At 46.1% G+C, this 20030-nt stretch overlaps 1 protein-coding gene across 16 annotated transcripts in view; it reads left to right on the top strand.

The window, feature by feature from the left end:
- MAP7D2 (MAP7 domain containing 2) overlaps positions 1–20030 on the top strand; it is a 105979-nt gene that overhangs the window by 11237 nt on the left and 74712 nt on the right. For 2 of the 16 annotated variants that reach the window (XM_082375584.1, XM_082375586.1), the window contains exon 1: positions 4291–4385. The exons of 7 other annotated variants lie outside the window; for them this stretch is intronic. In XM_082375584.1, the coding sequence (XP_082231710.1) occupies positions 4346–4385 (40 nt within the window). In that variant the 5' untranslated portion in view covers positions 4291–4345. Of the gene's footprint in view, positions 1–4287; positions 4386–20030 lie in introns of those variants that run through there. 7 more of the 16 variants (XM_082375587.1, XM_082375588.1, XM_082375574.1 and 4 more) reach the window with 6 other exon arrangements.

Genomic DNA, 20030 nt, shown 5'->3' with positions numbered 1-20030 from the left:
ATCCGCCTGCCAATGCAGGGGACACGGGTTCGAGCCCTGATCCAGGACGACCCCACATGCCACGGAACAGCTAAGCCCGTGTGCCACAACTGCTGAGCCTGTGCTCTAGAGCCCGCAAGCCATAACTACTGAAGCCCACATGCCTAGAGCCCGTGCTGCACAACAAGAGAAGCCACCGCAATGAGAAGCCCGCGCACCGCAACGAAGAGTAGCCCCCGCTCGCCGCAACTAGAGAAAGCCTGCACGCAGCAGCGAAGACCCAATGCAGCCAAAAATAATAAATAAATAAAATAAATAAATTTATAAAAAAAAAAAGAAAGAAATAAGTAGTAGTGTGTTTCGGGCCTCAAACAAGTTCCTTCATACCCATCTATTTTTTTTTTAATTTTATTTTTATTTTGGAGTACAGTTGGTTTACAGTGTTGTGTTAGTTTCAAGTGTACAGCAAAGTGAATAAGTTATACATATGTCCATTCTTTTTCAGATTCTTTTCCCATATAGGTTATTACGGAATATTGAATAGAGTTCCCTGTGCTGTACAGTGGGTCCTTGTTGATTATCTATTTTATACATAGTAGTGTGTGTGTGTGTGTGTGTGTGTGTTCATCCCAAGCTCCTCATTTATCCCATCTATTTTTGGTTTCTCCTCTACAAGCTCTGGTATTTGGTACTTGTCATTCAGACCCTCTCAGATGTGCACAGGCCTCCAGAACTGGCACTTAGCTCCTGTGGTTCACATCAGGTCTGTAGGGCCGTGATAGAACCTACTAGCCAAGACGTATCTCTGGCTCCTGGGGGCCCTGGGGTGCCCTCTCCGTCTCTGCCTCAGTTTTGGTCACACAGCATGGCTGGAGGAGAAACCAGGTTGACTTATAAGGCATTATCAGATCATGAGATGAAATCATGAGCTATGCAGGATATGGATGGGCTGTGGGGAGAACTTTTACAGGGGGATGTTGGCAGGGACTGAGATCACAGGAGAAGCCTGTGGTGGAAAGTGAGGCTGGCGAGGGCGTTGGGGAGCCATGAGCAGCACAGCTGAAGGAATCCGTTCCCTCTTCTCTAGGACTGCTCGCTGAAGTCGATGAGCCTTAGCTCTCTCGTCCAGCTTGCTCCTCACACTGTGGCCTTGTGCTGGCCTGGGCGAAGAACTTGGTTGCTTGTGAGGGCACTGGCACACTAGGTCATCTGACTAATGCTCTCCAACTCTGACATACTGTGGTCCTCCACTGCCAGCCCAGGAGGCAGGGGAAAGGGTAGTCTGGTCTTCTCCCCTCTGGTGAGTGGGATCACCAGCCACGTGGGCTTAACCAGCAGACTTACCAGCCTTCCCCTCTCCCACTCCCATTACAACCAAGGCAGGGGGCTCTGCCTCCATCTCTCACGACCCTGTCCGCATTGCCAATGCCTGGGTCAGACCCTGTCATCTAGGTCCCGACTGTTATCACAAGAGCCTAGGGATCTCTGTCCAGGTCACCCTCCCTGTCATGGATTCATCACATCGCAGTCTAGTTTGACCTCCTCTGACATCAGCCTAGCATAAGCACAGTCCAAACTGCTGCTGGGGTTTCCCAGGTTGGGTGTGTTGGGATGGGGCTCCCTCTTACCCCTCCAGCCCCCCACCTCTGGCCAGTGATCACCCCCAGCTGGTAGTGTCTGGCGCACTCTGCATCCGCATGCACCTCGCCGCCCATACACGTGCTCTTCCCTCTGTCCAGAATTCCTCCTGTCTGTGTCTACCATGTTCACCCTTCAGTACTTGGCTCACATCTCACCTCTTCCCTGAAGCCTTCCCTGACCACACACACTTTTGGTGGGTTTTTCTTTTCTCTTCCATTTCCATTACGGTGTTGATAACACGAATTCAAGTAAATTAAATCGTGTGCAAATAAACTTGGGGTTGGCATTTGGAAACTAAAGTGCACAGATCTTAAGCATACAGTCTGATGAATGTTTACATATACACCCATGTAACCAACACCCAGATCAAGAAACTAAATATTTCCAGTACCCAGAAGGCTCCCCTGTGCCTCCTTCTAGACAGTATCCCCTAAAGGTGAGCATTGTTCTCACCTCTTTTCACTATAGATTAGTTTTGCTTGTTTTTGAGCTTTATAAAAATAGATTCTTGTAGTATGTACATTTTTATTGTAGCAAAATATACATAACATAAAATTTACCATTTTAGCCATTTTTAACTTACAGTTCAGTGGCATTAAGTGCATTCATATTGTTGTACAATCATCAACACCATCCATCTCCAGAACTTTTTCTTCAAGTATATACATTTTTTTGTGTCTGTTTTTTTCCACTCAAAATTGTGTCTGTAAGATTCATCCATGATGTTGCAGACATCAGTGGTTCATTTCTTTTCTTTTTTTAAAAATTATTATTTATTTACTTATTTTGGCTATGCCAGGTCTTAGTTGCGGCATGCATGTGGGATCTAGTTCCCCGACCAGGGATCGAACCCAGGCCCCCTGCATTGGGAGTGTAGATTCTTAACCCACTGGACCACCAGGGAAGTCCCAGTGGTTCATTTCCTTTTATTTCTGAGTAGTATTACATTGTGTGACTATACATACTACAATTTGGTTTATCCATTCTCTTGCTGATAGACAATTGGGTTATTTCCAGTTTTCTATTCTTTTGACTAAAACTGCTATGAACATGCTTGCACACATCTCTTGGTGCCCATATACATGCGTTTCTGTTGTGTGCATACCTAGGAGTTGAATTACTGGGTCAGAAGGTAGGCATATGTTCAGCTTTTACATATAGTGCCAAACTGTTTTCCAAACAGTTGGAAGTAGTTCCCTATTGCTGTTATAACCAATTACTGCAAATTTAATGGCTTATAGCAACATGAATTCATTATCTTATAATTCTGGACATCAGAAGTGCTAAAGTGAAGGTGTCAGCAAAGCCTTACTGGAGGCTCTAAGGGAGAATCTGTTCCCTTGCCCTCTCCAGCTGCTAGAGGCTGCCCGCATCCCTTGAGTCGTGGCCCCTTCCTCCATCGCCAAGGCTAGCAGCATAGCATCTTCCAATCTTTTTCTCTCCAACTTCTGCTTCCATTGTCACATCTCCTCTCTCTCACTCTAGCTTTCCTACCTGCCTTGTGATTACATGGGGGCCACCTGGAAAATCCTGGGTAATCTCCCCATCTTAAGAGCCTTAACTTAATCACGTCTGCAAAGGCCTTTTTGTCATAAAAGGTAACATTTTCACGGGTCCAGGGCTTAGAATGTGGACATCTCTGGGGGCTTGTTACTCTGCCTACCATTTTGTATTCCCACCAGGAAGGCATGAAAGTTCCAGTTCTTCCACATCTTTGTCAGTACCCGATCTTGTCAGTCTTTTTAATTGTAGTCATTCTGGAGGGGATATGGGGGGCACATCCACAGCTCCCACCCCCAGGCAGTGTGTCCTCCTTTGCTCTGATACAGATTTATTGCAACTTATCAGTATTGTATTATAAATATTTTTTTACATGCCTCTGTCTTGGTCAAACTGTACACTTTTTCATGAGACAAGTCGTAGAGTAGCTGGTTCAATAAGTGCTCCTTGGATGGTAAGAAATGGCTGAGGGCAGGGCTTCCCTGGTGGCGCAGTGGTTAAGAATCCACCTGCCAATGCAGGGCACACAGGTTCGAGCCCTGCTCTGGGAAGATCCCACATGCTGCGGAGCAACTAAGCCCGTGTGCCGCAGCTACTGAGCCTGCACTCTAGAGCCCACAAGCCACAACTACTGAGCCCGTGCGCTACAACTACTGAAGCCCCTGCGCCTAGAGCCCGTGCTCTGCAACAAGAGAAGCCACTGCCATGAGAAGCCCTCGCACCGCAACGAAGAGTAGCCCCCGCTCGCCGCAACTAGAGAAAGCCCGCGCACAGCAACGAAGACCCAATGCAGCCAAAAAGAAAAAAAGGAAAAAAAGTTAACCAAAACTTAAAAAAAAAAAAAAAAGAAAGAAAGAAATGGCCGAGGGCAGTTTTCAGCAGAGAAGCAAGCAGAGTAAAGACGTAAATGAAAGCCTGTGCTTACAGTCCCATCTCTGGCTCAGGGTAGGTTTTCTCCCAAATAAAAGTGGGACCAGAGCAAAGAACCTGGTTTGTAGCTTCTGCACACTGTTCTTTCCCAAGGTAGTTAATCTATAAGTGAGTAATGCCCTGGAAGGGGATGTGGGCCTCAACTCCTCAGGGCGTTGGTTGGAAATGACTTCACCGTGTATGTAAATGAGAGAGGGCAATGCAGTCCCACAGGCCGCCTTCTGGGGAGTATGAACTTGGACCTTTCGCACAGACTCGGGTTTTCCTTCTCCCTGGACTCTGTTCATGTAGCAGCATGCTGCAGCTTCTCGCCTGCAGAAGGAAAACCTTCCAAGGTAAGTCAGGCGTCCTTGATCTCAGGAAATGCTGCGTGTGTAGGCCGAAACCCGCCTTGGAACCTGGAGGCCGGGATTTCCGAGGAAGGAGACGGCCGAGTAGGAACGAAGTTGTGATGCCCTTGGACACGGCGGGGTGGGTGCAGAGGTCCTGGCGCTGGGAGCTGGGGCTGGAAGGCCGGGCAGTTCGACCAAGGCGAGTGTTAGACAAAGGCAGCCAGGGCTGTGGCTCCCCTGGGGGCGTGGGGACGCAAGCAGCCGTTTCCTGTGCTCGGTTCGTGCCTGCTGCCCTCGGCTGGGCGCACCTGGTTTCAGGAGGGCGCTCGGGTTTCGAGGCCTCAGGCTTATCTTTCCAGGCGCTGGGGTGCTGGCAGGGGGCCTGTGGCTTGGCGTTACTTTGACCCTCTGGGGTGTGGCGTGTGCGTGAGGAACCTTGCCGTCCACATGGCAGAGGACTTTTCCGGCCCTTGTGGGAAAACCTCTGTGTCACTGACCGAGACCCGGCTGGTCAGCGCTCGGCTCCTGAAGGAGCCGGTCTTCTGAGAACAATATTATCTCCGGGCAGGAGCTCCTGGGATGGGCCGAGCAGGGCTGGGGCCGGGCGCTTGCGGTGCCGGTGACTTCCCGGATGTCTGCCGCTCTGCCTGCTGTGTTCAGGTGGTGGAGAAACTCGGCTGCCTGCGTTCCTGCTGCGACATGTCCTTCTAGGGCTCGGACCCTGCTCCCTCTTTGCTCCTCGTCATCCTGGACCAAGGAGGCCGAGAGCCTGGCTGCTTGGAGTCGCCCTGTGCAGACTCCGGGTCGGGGGAACCTGCAGAGACCACGTGGGCTGAGCTGCCCCCGTCAGCAGGTGCGCGTTAACTTTTGTCAGGACAGAGGGTGGATCTTCACTCCGTGTCCTCTGAGGCTGGAGGGGCACCCTCTCCCCCGGGCAAGAAGTCCTTCCTGTTCATGCAAACACCTCTCCTCTAAAGCCTCTCCTCTCGCTGTGGCCTCTGTGGACAGGCAGAGCACACCCAGCCGGCACCCTTCCCACAAAACCCCCTGGTCTCCGTAAAGAGACCTGGGACCTTCTATGGGACCCAGTTCCGTCTACCCTCCTAATGGGACTTTTTGTCTGGCGCTTACTCCTGGATGTTGGTGTCTCCCTTCTCTAACTTTCTGCACCAGTCGCCCATAGAGTAGCCTCTTCACCTCTTTCTTCAGTTAAGAATTTACCAATGAGATATCACCTTACACCTGTCAGGATGGCTGTTATCAAAAAAACAGAAGACAACAAACACTGGTGAGGATGTGGAGAAATTGAAACCTCTGTGCACTGTTGATGGGACTGCAAAATGGTGCAGCCGCTATGGAAAACAGTGTGGAGGTTCCTCAGAAAGCTAAAATAAAACTATCATATGATCCAGCAATCCTACTTCTGGGTATTCATCCAAAAGAATTGAAATCAGGATCTCAAAGAGATATTAACACTCTTCACAGTAGCTAAACTGTGGAAACAACCTAAACGTCCATGGACAAATGAATGGATAAAGAAAATGTGGTATGCACATGCAGTGGAGTATTATTCAGCCTCATAAAACAAGGAAATTCTGCAATATGTGACATGGATGAGCCTTGAGGACATTATGATAAGCGAAATAAGCCAGTCACAGAAAGACAAATACTGCATGATTCCACTTACATGAGGGTACCCAAAAGAGTCAAATTCATAGCATCAAAGAGTGTAATATGGTGGTTGCCAGGGGCTGAGCGGAAATGGAGAGCTACTCATCAATGGTCATAAAGTTTCAGTTAAACAAGATTAATAAGTTCTAGATATCTGCTGTACAATATGGTACTGAGAGTCAGTACCATATTGTACATGTAAAACTTTATTAAGAGTGTAAATATCATCTTAAGTGTTCCTACCACAATAAAGTAAAATTTTAAAAAAATTTTAAGAATTTACCACTTAAGACCTTCATCTGATCAGGTACTGGTGTGGCCACTAACTAGCTGTGGAGCCATGAGTTAGTTTCTCAGCTGTTCCAGTCTCAGCTTCTTATAAGAAGAGGATAGTAACAAATTCCTCACAGGGTCGACAGGAGGATTATATGAGGTAGTGCATGGAAAGTGCCGAGCGCGGTGTCTTGCACGGACATAGCTGTGCTCCATGAGGTCAGGGGTGTCATTGTCATCATCTGTGTATTGAGTACAAGATGACTATGAGCATAAAAATATATTTTTGTATATAATGTACTTATATTGATCTATACTGGTGTTGCCTTTCAAGGACCTAGTGACCTACTGAGCTATGCTTTTTCTAACTTACTTATAATCCAAGTCTAACACTGAAAAGTACCGTAAATGGAAGTATGAAAATGGACCATGAAGCCATAGATGAGCAAACAGTTAAATCTGGCTGGAGGACTGGAGACAATCTTTGTGCACGTGGGAGTCACCACGGTCACTTACACTTAGGTGCCCCATGGTTACCAGGACAGCACGGCCAGGTACTCAGCAAATAATTACTTGGGGCCCGTTTCGGCCATGCTCTCGAGCTTCTGCACAGGAATGGTGCTGCTTTTTCTCCCACTCAGAGCTTAATTTACATATTGAAATTATTTACTTATTTATTTTATTTTTGGCTGCGTTGGGTCTTTGTTGCTGCGCGCAGGCTTTTCTCTAGTTGCGGCGAGCGGTGGCTACTCTTCATTGTGGTGCGCGGGCTTCTCATTGCGGCGGCTTCTCTTGTTGCGGAGCACGGGCTTTAGGTGCACGGGCTCAGTAGCTGTGGCGCAGGGGCTTAGTTGCTCCGGGGCCTGTGGGATCTTCCCGGACCAGGGCTCGAACCCGTGTCCCCTGCATTGGCAGGCGGATTCTTAACCACTGTGCCACCAGGGAAGTCCCAAAAGGGTGTTCACTTTCTGAAGTCTTTTTTGTACTACCTTATTACCTTGAAGCAGATATCAAGTATGGATTCTTAGATGTGAGGGCTCTGACTTTTGTGGATTTTTTTGGTTTTCTGTGGGGTTTTTGGCTGCGTTGGGTCTTCGTTGCTGCATGCAGGCTTTCTGGCTTTCTCTAGTTGTGGCGAGTGGGGGCCACTCTTTGTTGTGGTGTGCGGACTTCTCATTGCGGTGGCTTCTCTCGTTGCGGAGCACGGGCTCTAGGCGCGTGGGCTTCAGTAGTTGTGGCATGCAGGCTCAATAGTTGTGGCGCATGGACTTAGTTGCTTTGTGGCATGTGGGATCTTCCCGGGCCAGGGATCGAACCCGTGTCCCCTGCACTGGCAGGCGGATTCTTAACCACTGCGCCACCAGGGAAGTCCCAAGGGCTCTGACTTTTTTAAATTATGTTTTTATTGTAGTAAAATATACATAACATAAACATTGACATTTTAACCATTTTTAAGTGTACAATTCAGTGACATTAAGTGCATTTACAATGTAGTGTAACCATTGCCATTATCTATCTCTAGAACTTTTTCATCATTTTAGACAGAAACTCGGTAACCATTAAATAATAACTCCTCATTATCCCCTCCCCCTAGTCCCTGGTAACCAGTATTTTATTTTCTGTCTCTATACATTTGCCTATTCTAGATACCTCCTCCTATAAGTAGAATCATACAGTATTTATCCTTTCGTGATTGGCTTATTTCACTTAGCATGGTGTCCTCAAGGTTCATCCATTGTCATAACATGTATCTGAATTTCATTCCTTTTTAGGGCAGAATAATATTCCCCTGTATGTATAAACCACATTCTGTTTATCTGTTCATCTGTTGATGGACACTTGGGTTGCTGCCACCTTTTGGCTGTTGTGAATAGTGCTGATGTGAACATGGGTGTACAGGTATCTTCTTGAGACCCTGCTTTTAATTCTTTGGGATATATACCCAGAAGTGGAATTGCTGGGTCATATGGTAACTCTGTGTTTTGCCCTGATTTTTTAAACAGCTTAAAAATTATTTTGAGGTATTAGTCATATAACATAAATTTCAGCCTTGTGAAGTGTACAGTTCAGTGGTTTTTAGTATATTCACAAGGTTGTGCGGTCATCCCCACTAGTCACTGATTTTTATGACCGCTTAGGAACCACAGAGGGAAAGAGAGTACCTTGAAGGTGGCTTGGGTGTAAGGAAGGGAGCTTTCAGGATTAGTATGAGACTCTTTAAAAAAGAAGGATCGTTGTACCAAATCCTTGAAATGCCACTCAGGCTTTAGCAACAATACTCTGCCCACTGCAAGGCTTTAGGACCAAAATTCAGAAAGGCTCCCCTGCTACCTGACATATTTTCAGCTACTTATGAGGCCTCGTTTTATGGAACAGGATGTTGAATAATCTCACAAATGGGTCACCCTCATCAGGAATGCTCTGGAAGCCTGGTTGTGTAGGATGAGGCAGGCTTTTATGCAGCTTCTTGCTGCTTTGTCGCACCTCCCATGCTTGCTTTGTCAGATGTCCTTCCCTGGCTTGGAACTGGTTCTCTTCCTTCTCTGGTTCTGATCCCATATTCTGCAACTACTTGTGTTTCCAAACATGAAACAGATTGTTTACAATAAATGCCTTAAATGTTTGATTTCAGATTGCTGTGCTTTGAAGCAAACAATAAAACTCATCCACTTTTGTTATTACATACCATTCATACATACCAGGGTGCTCTGATTTTCACTCATTCTGGTTGTGTACTTGTGGTTTTTAACATTTTATGCTTTAGGGATGGTTTTATTGTGATTTTCTGATAGTTTGCCAGCTTTCTTTTCTTTCTTTTTTTTTTTTTTTTTTTGGTATACCATACAGTTTGCCCATTCAGAGTGTACAATTCAGTGGGTTTTTTTAGCGTATTCACAGAGTTGTGCAATGTACAACCAATACCACAATCAATTCCAGAATATTTTTATCACCCCGAAAGAAATCGCACACCTATTGGCAGTCACTCCCCATTTCCTCCCAACCCCCAGCCCTAGGGAACCAAGCCACTAATGTACTCTGTCTCTACAGATTAGGGGCCAGCTTTCTTAGATCCTTGTTTAACAGTGATTTTCCCCCTGAAATTATAGTATAAGCCACCCATTCTGCCTTCTTTCCCTGTTGCATTCTTGTCACCTCCCTTCCCTTCCCTTCCCTTCCCTTCTCCACCCCTCCCCTCCCCTCCCCTTGCTTTTCTTTTGCCTCCCTCCCTCCCTCCCTTCCTTCCTGCCTTCCTTCCTTGCTTCCTTCCTTCCTTTCCTCTTCTTATATTAGCAGGTGAGCTGTAAATCCTTCTCAAGTAGCTCTCAAAGTGGATGAGTTGGTAGATGGGGCACAGCTACAGGAATTCATCCGACAGATGGACAGACGGCCGTTGTTGAGCCTTGGAATGCCCTTCTAAGTCACCTGCCTTCATTCTGTCACTGTGAGGCTGGATTTCTTTTTTTTCCCCCCAGTTTTATTGATAAATAATTGACATACATCACTCTATAAGTTTAAGGCATATAGCATGATGGTTTGATGTACATACATAATGAAATGATTACCACAGTCGTTTCATCTAACATCCATCTTCTCACGTAGATAAAATAAAGACAAATAAAAAAGGGAAAAAGGAAAGAAATGTAATCCTTGTAATGACAACTTATAGGACTTACTCTCTTAGTAGCTTTCCTGTGTCTTGTGCAGCGGTGTTAGCTACAGCCATCGTGTTGTACATTACATCCCTAGTACTTCTTTATCTTGTAACTGGAAGTTTGTACCTTTTGACCCCCTTCCTCCAATTTCTCCTCCCAGGTTGGCTTGCTTTTCTCTGGCTGGGCTGCAAGGACCTTGAGAGCCAGGCCAGTCAGAGCCACAGGGCCGAAAGCTGCTCTGGGTTGGATCGGCCTTGCTGTGTGAACAAGTGCTGAGACTGAAATCAAATGAGCAGATTCTAGGTGTGTAAATTCAGTCACTTGCTTCTTCTCTAACAGAAACAGTATTTAATAGTCACTAATGGTAGAGCAGTTTCAAAATCTGCAAATACCATTGACCCTTGAACAAGGCAGGGGTTAGAGGCGCTCACCTCCCCACAGTTGAAAATCCGAGAATAATTTGTAGTCGACGCTCTGTATACATGGTTCCTCCTTATAGGCAGTTCTTCCGTACACGTGGTTCTGCATCTGCAGATTCAACCAACATGGAATCACAGTACCATAGTATTTAATATTGAAAAAGAAAATCCGTGTGTAAGTGGATCCGCACAGTTCAAACTCGTGCTGTCCAGGGTCAACTGTATCAGTGTGTAACATGCTAATCACTGTTGCTGCTGGTGAGAAAATATTGGTTGCACTTGGACATAAGTAGTCTGCATTCAGCATAGCTCTTTGCTCGCTTTTTCAGCCAGATGCCTTGGGTTTGAATCCTGGTTCTGCTCCCTTTTATTACCTAGGTAACCTTGAGCAAGTCAGTTCACCTTCCTGGAAGCCTCCTCTCCTCCTCTGTGGAAGGGGAGAGTAATAAATCCAACTGCATAGCTTGTTGTGAGATTTAAACAAGAGAATGTGTGCACAGCATTTAATACGGTGCCTGGCCGAGAGTGAGAGCTCTGTAAATGTTAGCTGGTATTAAGGGGGCATCCTGTATTGTGTGCCTGCTGTATACAAGGTACCAGGTTAGGTTTTGCAAGGAATAAGCCAAAGCCTTGTGAATGGAATCTGAGCCCTGTTGATGTTACAATCATGCCCAGATGGGCAGTTAATGCTGGGGAAGCAGAGGCTGGGTGACATGCACATTTTACTCATTTCCTTAGACTGTAAATTTTATTAAATAATTTTCATAAAACATCATGTTGATTTATAAACAACAATGCAGGAAAGATTTGGCTAAGCTTAGCTTCTTGCTGGGAGTTATAGATATTTTCATTTCTTGTGGGCAAATTAAAACATTTTATCATTTACTCTTGGCCACTGGTAGCTTTAGTCAGGACAAACCATCTTGCTCAGAACAAATAACCTTGACAGAAAGGGGTAGTCAGGGTCCTACTTAATGAATCTGCTAGTGGTGTTTGGTGCTGAGGAGCAGCAGCAGTGTCCGTTCGCAGGCTTGCTGTGTGTGTCTCGCCTTCCGTCCCATCTCCTGCTGCTGCGATGGAGCGAGTACTAGCAGGCCCTCTCTGTGGAATTTCTGAGCCATGTGAGACAGAGTGTGGTGTACTCTTAGAACAAGACCTGTCCTGCCTTTCCTGTGCACTTTGGTTGAGAGAAATAGTATAAGCTCCTGTTTGGGGGTTTGCTTATTTCTTAAAACAGAAAATGGTGATCATTCTGATGGCAGAGGTTTTGTATCAGTTTTAGCCTGGGAGACCACTTTTGACCTGGCTCTAGATGTCAGAGTCAGCTGGAGACTGCAGGCTCGTCCTTCAGACCCCCAGGAGGACAGGGGCCAGGAGCCAGGCGTTAGAGCACCTCCCAGAGGCATCTTTACACATAACCTCAGCCCCTTGTGTTGTCTTAGAAAAAAATCTTTCAGGCCCTCACTTTACTGTCAGTAAAATGGGATGAATGACACCTGCTTCTTGGGGTTGTATTAAGGATTAGAAAAATACGTTTGGGACTTCCCTGGTGGCGCAGTGGTTAAGAATCCGCCTGCCAATGCAGGGGACACGGGTTCAAGCCCTGGTCCGGGAAGATCCCACAGGCCCCGGAGCAACTAAGCCGGTGCGCCACAACTACTGAGCCTGCGCTCTGGAGCCCGTGAGCCACAACTACTGAGCCTGTGTGCTACAACTACTGAAGCCCATGAGCCACAACCACTGAGCCCGCATGCCGCAACTACAGAAGTTCGCACGCCTAGAGCCCGTGCTCCACAACAAGAGAAGCCACTGCAATGAGAAGCCTGCGCACCTCAACGAAGAGTAGCCCCCGCTCGCCAAAACTAGAGAAAGCCCACACGCAGCAACAAAGACCCAACACAGCCAAAAAATGAATAAATGAATAAAAATTTAAAAATATATATATATTAAAAAAAAATACATCTGAAGCACATAGCACGCTGCCTTCCATGGGTCAGAGCTGTTGTGTAGCCGTTCTATGCCTGGAAAAGACTGGTGAGTTTGGTTTGTAGCCCCTTCAAATGACCACAAAGACCAGGCCAGTCAATTTCTTTTTCTTTCCTTTTTGTCTTTGTTTTTTTGGCCGTATCGTGTGACATGTGGGCTCTTAGCTCCATGAGCAGGGATCACACCTGCGCCCCCTGCAATGGAAGCATAGAGTCTTAACCACTGGACCACTAGGGAAGTCCCAGGCAATTTCTTTTGGCCAAAATAGCATCCCTCAGTTATTTCATCCAGGGAGAGAAAAAACGTGTGACACGTATGCTGACACTTCTCTATCCCGTCTGCCCCATGCCAGACTCAAGTCACCACCTGGAAGTGGCCTCAACATTCTCCTGATCCCACGCTCCAGGCAGACAGCTGCCAGTCGGTCAAGGTCAGTAGGAGAGACACAGTCGGGTTGTCACCCCTGCAGCATGTCGTGTGGGCGAGGCTGCTGACCTGCACCCCCTCCTCCATGGCAGTGCCTTTTGAATGTCCACACAACCTGGTAGCACTCTTTGCTCTATTTTTACAGCAGCTAGTCTTTTCTCCTTGTCATCTATGTTAGTCCTCGTTTCCTTCTAGCTTCTATTTCAGCAGCATCTCTTTTAGTGTAAAAATCCCCAGAAGGTATTTCTACAAACAGCCTTTACAGAATCTAAGGACAAGCGCTTAAAAGCAGCTCTTGGCCCACTCCACAGACGTTTATGAGTGCCTGACGTGTGCCGGCCTGTGATGTGTGACAGAGCCAACACAGCCCTAGTTTTCCAGAGCTCAGTCTGAAAAAGAAAAAAGTGGACAGACCATTTTTTTATTTAGTTCTTCCCTCCACCCTGTGGCAAAGGCAGGACTAATCTCAATTTACAAGGAAAAAGGAGGCTGAGAGAGCTGTTTACGTTTATTCAGCAGCTGGTGCCCGGGACCAGCTTCGCTTTCAGCAGCATGCTGGCCCAGGCTTTGTTTGGGGACACCACTGGCCGGCGGCGGGGCATCCACACAGGAGGATGAACAGCGGGGCAGGCTGTTGACTGCCTTCCCAGCAGCTGTTCCTTCTTTCTTCAGAGCTGGGGTTTTGGGGTAGTCAGCACCAGGGCCAGGCTTTGAGCCACTTCAAGCCTGAGTCGCTCTTGGTGGTTCCATTCCCCTTTGCCGTGTATTCACTCTCCTGGCCTCCCGTGCAGCCATGTGACCCAGTACCAGCCAAGGAGACTTAAAGGGAAGACCACTGGAGATCTTTCTGGCATCCAAGAGAAATGAGCATGAGGAGGGAGCCTCCTCCTCCCTGTTTTGCCCTTCCCCTCTTCATTCCGCCTTGCCTGCTCTCCCGCGAGAAGATAATGCTGGTGCCGTGGCAGCATCTTGTGATCGGGAGGGGAGACACACTGCAGATGGCTGAATGGAAAAGCAAAAGGATCTCGGATCCTTCATCTTCCAAGCACTGAAGTCTTCCAACCAAGACTTTTCCTAAATACCTCTTCATAAACGAGATCACAAATGTCTTTGTGGTTAAAGCGTTTTAAGGCTGGGCTTCTCAGAGTGTGGTGCTTGTCTGAAGTGCAAATTCCTGGGCCAGACCCCAGCCCTACTGAATCAGGATCTCTGGGTGTGGGGTCCAGCATTTTTGTTTTTACACACCCTCAAGGTGATTCTGATGCAAGCTCAAGTTTGAGAGCCACTGGTTTAAGCCCTTGTAGCTTTCCTAAAACTGATCCCGGCGGGGTCGACAAGGGAAGGGCTGCCATTACCAGTCAGTTCTCCGTGCCCCGATGAGGTCCAAGTTTGTCTCCACTGGCAGCCAGTGGCTGTGACACAGATCTGTTGCCTCAGTGGCTTTAATGATGCTTTTTCTAGGGGGGGCCCAGTCAGACCTGGCTGGTTCTGGGGTGTCAGTGTCTGGGTCTGCCACTCCCTGAAGAGCCCCAGAAGTATTTTGCCCTCAGAACCAAATGGGACAAATATAGGTATTTTATTGTTTTCCCTGAGTAAAAGAATTCTTTTATTCAATAAGTAGAGAGTGATGTAGAAGACACCAGACTTAAGGGTCTCACACATGTGTGAATAGAATATTCTATTCCTGATATCTGAGGTGTTCAGACAACAGATACTTCCTGGGAGCCTGCTCTGGGCTGAGTGCTGGGGAAACAGTGGTAGAGAAGATAAAAGGGTGTGTGGAGCTGGAGTACCACAGCTGCAAAGATGAAGACGGATGGGGCTGTGGAGGCATGTAGAACTGTCCCTCCTGGGAGACCCGGGTAGATCAGGGAAGGCTTCCTGCAGGAAGTAGCTACTCATCTGACAATACTAAGTGTGTGCTGGGGTTGGGGAGAGAGCGTTCCAGGCTGGGGGCAGGGCTTGTGCGAAGACCTGGAGGTGAGAGAGACCCTGGCTCCTTCCAACAAGGAACAGGAGATCGGTGTGGCAGGAAGGCAGAGTCACCTGGGAAACAGTCCTGTTCAAGCTCTCAGACCCAGGGAAGCATCTGAGAAGCAGGTTGAGATGTAGACAGAATGATATTTAAATGATTTATTAATATGAACTGGCCTCTTACTGTCTCAAATGGAAATAATTTACTTACTGCTTTTTATTATGGCCCATTAAATGCTGCTCTCTTCTCCCCCTCCGTCCTGCCCTGTCCCCTCTTCGTTTTATTGGTATATACTCATTCCTGTGAGCAGAGGCACTCACTAACTATTTATTTGGGACCTTCATGTCACTACGCCTCCCTTTCCTGCCCCCATGAAGCGGACTAAAGTAAAGTAGTATTTCCCTCTGTTGTCCGACCCTAGGAACCATCTGGGCGGCTTGTTACAAATTCAGCTTCTCTGCCTCCTTCTGGGAGATGCCAGTTCGCCAGGTCTGAAGAGTTTGGGAACCTGTATGTTTTAAATTAGTTTTATTGAGTATATATATATTTATTATACATAGATTTGTGTGTATAATTGACATACAAAGAAAATGCACCTATATTAAGTGTACTGATAGCTGTGCTTTAACGAATGTATACACTTCTCACTATCACAGCCCCTTGCAGACACGCTTCACCCTCAGCCCCAGGCAGCCTCTGATCTGCTTTCCGTGACTGTAGACTAGTTTTGCCACTTTTAACATTTCATATCAATGGAGTCATGTAGAGTGTACTCTTTTCTCTCTGGCTTCTTTCACTTAGTATGTTTTTGAGATTCATCCATGTTGTGTGTATCTATAAGTAATTCATTCCTTTTATTGCTGAAGAGTAGTTCTCTCACTGAGAATGTACGAGTGTTTTTGCTGCATTGCCACTTAGCCATTCTCTTGCTAACGCACAGTTGTTTTGTTTCCAGTTTTGGGTCATTATGGACAGAGATACTGTGAACATTCAGGTATAAACTGCTTTGTGGACACATGTTTGCATTTGTCTTGGGTAAATCCCTAGGAGTGGGCTTGCTGGGTGGTATGATGCATGAATGCTCTAACTGGGAAAGGAGCTGCCACACTTTTCCTAGGTGCTTGTACCAATTGGCATTCTCACCGACAGTGTAGGAGAGGGCTAGTTGCTTTGCATCCGTGCAACCACTTGGTATGGTCAATTTTTTGTTGGATTAAAAATTTTTTTTGCCATTCCAGTGGTTGTATAGTGATTTGTCACTGTGGTTTTACTTTGCATTTTCCTGCTGATTGAAGATTGAGCATCTTTTCATGTGCTTCTTGGCATGTGAAATGTCTGTTCACATCTTTTGCCCATTTTTTAAAATTGTTTGCTTATTTAGCTGTAAGAATTTTTTGTTTGCTTATATTTTATTTCAGAATTATACATGTTTATTCACAAGTAAGATTGGTCAGTAGTTTTCTTTTTTATGTTAAATTCGGGTGTTTTTAAAAATAATTTTTCATTATATTCTGGGTATAAGTTCTTGTCACACATCTGTACTGTGAATATTTTCTCTTTGTCTGGTTTGCCTTTTCATTTTCTTAATGGTGTCTTTTGAAGAGCAGAAGACTTAAATTTTGATGAAGTTTGATTTATCAATTTTTTTCTTTTATAGTTTGAGCTTTTTGGGGTGTTCTAAGAAATCTTTGCCTACCCTAAGGTCATGAAGATTTTCTCCTATGTTTTCTTCTACAAGTTTTATAGGTCCATTCTGAGTTTTCATATATGATGCAAGGTATGGATCAAGGTTCATTTTTTTGCATATGGATGCCCACTTGTTCCAGCACCATTTGTTGAAAACACTATTCTTTTCCCATTGCATTACCTTGACACCTTTGTCAACTATTCAGCTGCTCGTGTATGTGTTGGTCTATTTATGGGCTCTCTGCTGTGTCCTGTTGATCTATGTGTCTGTCCTTATGCCAATGCCAATACCACACTGTCTTGATTACAGGAATCTGTATTTTTAAAAAGAACCCCTAGACGGTTCTCATGATCATGTCCATTCGGGAAACATGTATTAGATTTTTCTAAGGATCCTTCTGGTGATGACAGTCTTAAGTCTGTGTGTTCCTGCCAGCACAGCCTCAATTTATATCCCAACTCCTTGCTGCTCAGAGTGGGGTCTACAGACAAGCAGCATCGGCAACACCCAGGAACTTGTTCAAGATGCAGACTGTGGCCTTGCCCCAGACCTACTGAGTAGAACTTGCATTGTAACGAGATCCCCGGGGTTCCCATCAAGGTTACACAGCACTTTTCTAGGTGTCACTACCCTGAAGCAGGGCTTTACAGATTTTTGGATCACGAATAACTCCACAGTTAGAAACACGTATAACAACGTACATGTCAATGTAGCTGAAACAGGTCTTTACAAAAGAATGCTTACTCTTCCTACCTGGTGGTTGCTTTTCTGTTCCTTTCCTCTCCAGCCCTATTCCTCCCTCCCTCCCTTTCTTCCTGTTATAGCTTTCTTGAGGTGTAATTTATGTACTGTAAACGTCACCCATTCTCACTGAACAGTTTGCATTTATGTGGTTGTGCAGCTCTTTCCACAATCAAGTTTTAGAACACTTTCATCATCCCCAAAGATTCCCTTTTGCCTCTTTACAGGCAATTCTATGCTATTTAAAATACTGGTAGCTACCTACAGTTTACAGAGAGTCCCAGACTTGAGTTGGACCAGCCGTGCAGCAGCACTGCTCAGACTTGGCTAGAAGTGTCTTCTTATTGGGCTTCCAAACGCAGAACTACTTTTACACGGGACGTTATTTTTAGTATATTTCTGTCACATAATAATGCATCATATATGTACATGAGCTTTAATGTGTAGAAATTAGTTGCTGAATCCATAAGTTTAAAGAATCTTGACCTTTTTTTTTAAAATTTATTTATTTATTTTTGGCTGTGTTGGGTCTTCGTTTCTGTGCGAGGGCTTTCTCTAGTTGCGGCGAGCGGGGGCCACTCTTCATCGCGGTGCGCGGGCCTCTCACTGTCGCGGCCTCTCTTGTTGCGGAGCACAGGCTCCAGACGCGCAGGCTCAGTAGTTGTGGCTCACGGGCCTAGTCGCTCCGTGGCATGTGGGATCTTCCCAGACCAGGGCTCGAACCCGTGTCCCCTGCATTCGCAGGCAGATTCTCAACCACTGCGCCACCAGGGAAGCCCTCTTGACCTTCTTAAACCCTTAAGTTGATTTATTCTATGTATTTTTGAGCCTGGACTAGCTGGTTTGCAGAGAGGTGAAAAGATTCCTCAAGTGTTTTGCTCAGCAGCGGTTAGTCACATGTGCCTGAAATATTGTAATTTCTGAAAATACAGAGGGCTAGCTTTGTGGTTTTCTTGTCTGAGGCAGGTCCTAAAGGTCCTTTCCTTAGGTGAGTTAGAAGCTCAGAGTTGAGTACATATTGTAGGTTTCTGTTGTGAACGTGGAACATATTTTCCTCTGCATTCAGTGCCCTTAAGGCAGTGCCTTGCCTTTCACCTCTAGGCAGCTATCAAGCCCCCTGTCTGTACTTCTAGAGTCAGACAGCTTGAGTTTGCATCTCAACCTCTGCCATTTACCAGTTGTGTGACCCCAGAACAGTGTTTAACCTCTCAATTACTCCACCTGGAAAACAGGGTCAATAATAGCACTTACCTCATAGATTGGTTGGGCAACTTAAATGAGCTTAGAATGTAACATATTTAGGACTGGGCCTAGCACGATTGATGTTGCTCATCGTCATCATCATCATCATTGTTGTCATCACCATCGTTAGTCTCTTTAGCTATTTTCCAAGCTCCCCAAATTCCTTAACAACCAAACTTACCACTTGCTATTTCTATCACAGAAGCCTATTTGTGTAGCATCTACCTCTTTGGGCTAGAATGCATTCTTCCCTTTCCGTTCCGCTCCTGTTCTTATCCCCATGAACCCTCATCTGGATTACTCATTCACTGTGTAGCTCACGTGGGGGGACAGGGTTTCTGTGCGTCAGGCCCTGGACCCACCTGGGTGGGCTGGGACGACAGGATTGGGTACAGGGATGGCCTCAGCGATGTGAAGGTCAGGGCAAAAGGGCAGTGTGGAGAGGGCTCCAAGAAGGACCAGGCTGTGCCACAGGGCTCCCCTGTACTTGAACTGCCTTTAGCTTTTACATGTTCCCAGTGGACGCCTCTCTGCAAAGAGTGAAGGTCTGGGAGCCAGATGGACCGAATGCCTTGTTATCAGCTTGAATGATCACCTGGAGGAAAACTTCAGAAAGTGTTTTACCCGATGCCTGCTCTTTGTCCTTGTTTCTTATGTTTGGTACCCATCTCAGCTGTGGTGTGGGGGGGGACCTTCATACCCTGTCCTAGGCAGAGAACTCCAATTTTGAAACCTCAGAAGATCGATACTGTGCTCCATGAAAGTGCTCGGTGCCATATTGATGAGTGAAACCTTGGGTTGCCTTGGGAACAGAGACGTCCTTCCTGTTACTATAAAAAGGGACACAGTGGCTGCAGTCGTGAGGCAACCTACATTTTACTGATTCTTTATGGTAAAAAAGTGCCCAAAGGGAAATGCTGTATTTTTAAAATAACTTTGATGAAATACATAAGATTTCCTTTTAGTGCTGATCAAATCAAGTAAACCCACTTTTCACATGCTTTTGGGATTTAACAGGAATCAGAGCTGCTCCATCCATCTCTCTTCTCCCCCTCTTCCCTGATCCCCCCCCATAAGGGCAGGACATTTGTTGTAATTATATTGCCTTTGCCTCCCTTGTGGATTAGCACCGTGGTTTCACTGTGCTTCCATCCACGAAAGAGGCACCGGGACAGTTTGTTCCATGATGACTGTCACAAAACCCTTACCACTGCTATTAATGCCTTTAGCCTACCTAGGGGAACAAGTTGTGCCTGTTGGTGCTGTCAAACACCTGTCAGATATTTATTCTCTATTTTTGAAGAAGAATTTAAAAAATACAGTGGCTATTACTATAAATTGCTACGGTTTTTAACAAACTTGCCCAAATGGGAATCATGTTTATTCTGTATTTATCATTTTCTAGTTTTTTTCATACTACTGTGTATTGATGTGGCAGGAACCAAGCTGTATTCAGTGTAGAGGAGGTTTTTCTACTTCTTACAGGCAGCGCAGCTTACTACAGCAGGGTTTCTCAAGCTCGACACTACTGACCTTTTGGGCTGGGTAACTCTTCAGTGTGTACGTCAGGGCAGC

This window comes from Balaenoptera borealis (assembly GCF_965194805.1).
Source record: "Balaenoptera borealis genome assembly, chromosome: X".
NCBI lineage: Eukaryota > Metazoa > Chordata > Mammalia > Artiodactyla > Balaenopteridae > Balaenoptera > Balaenoptera borealis.
This window is presented reverse-complemented; position numbering and strand designations above follow the sequence as displayed.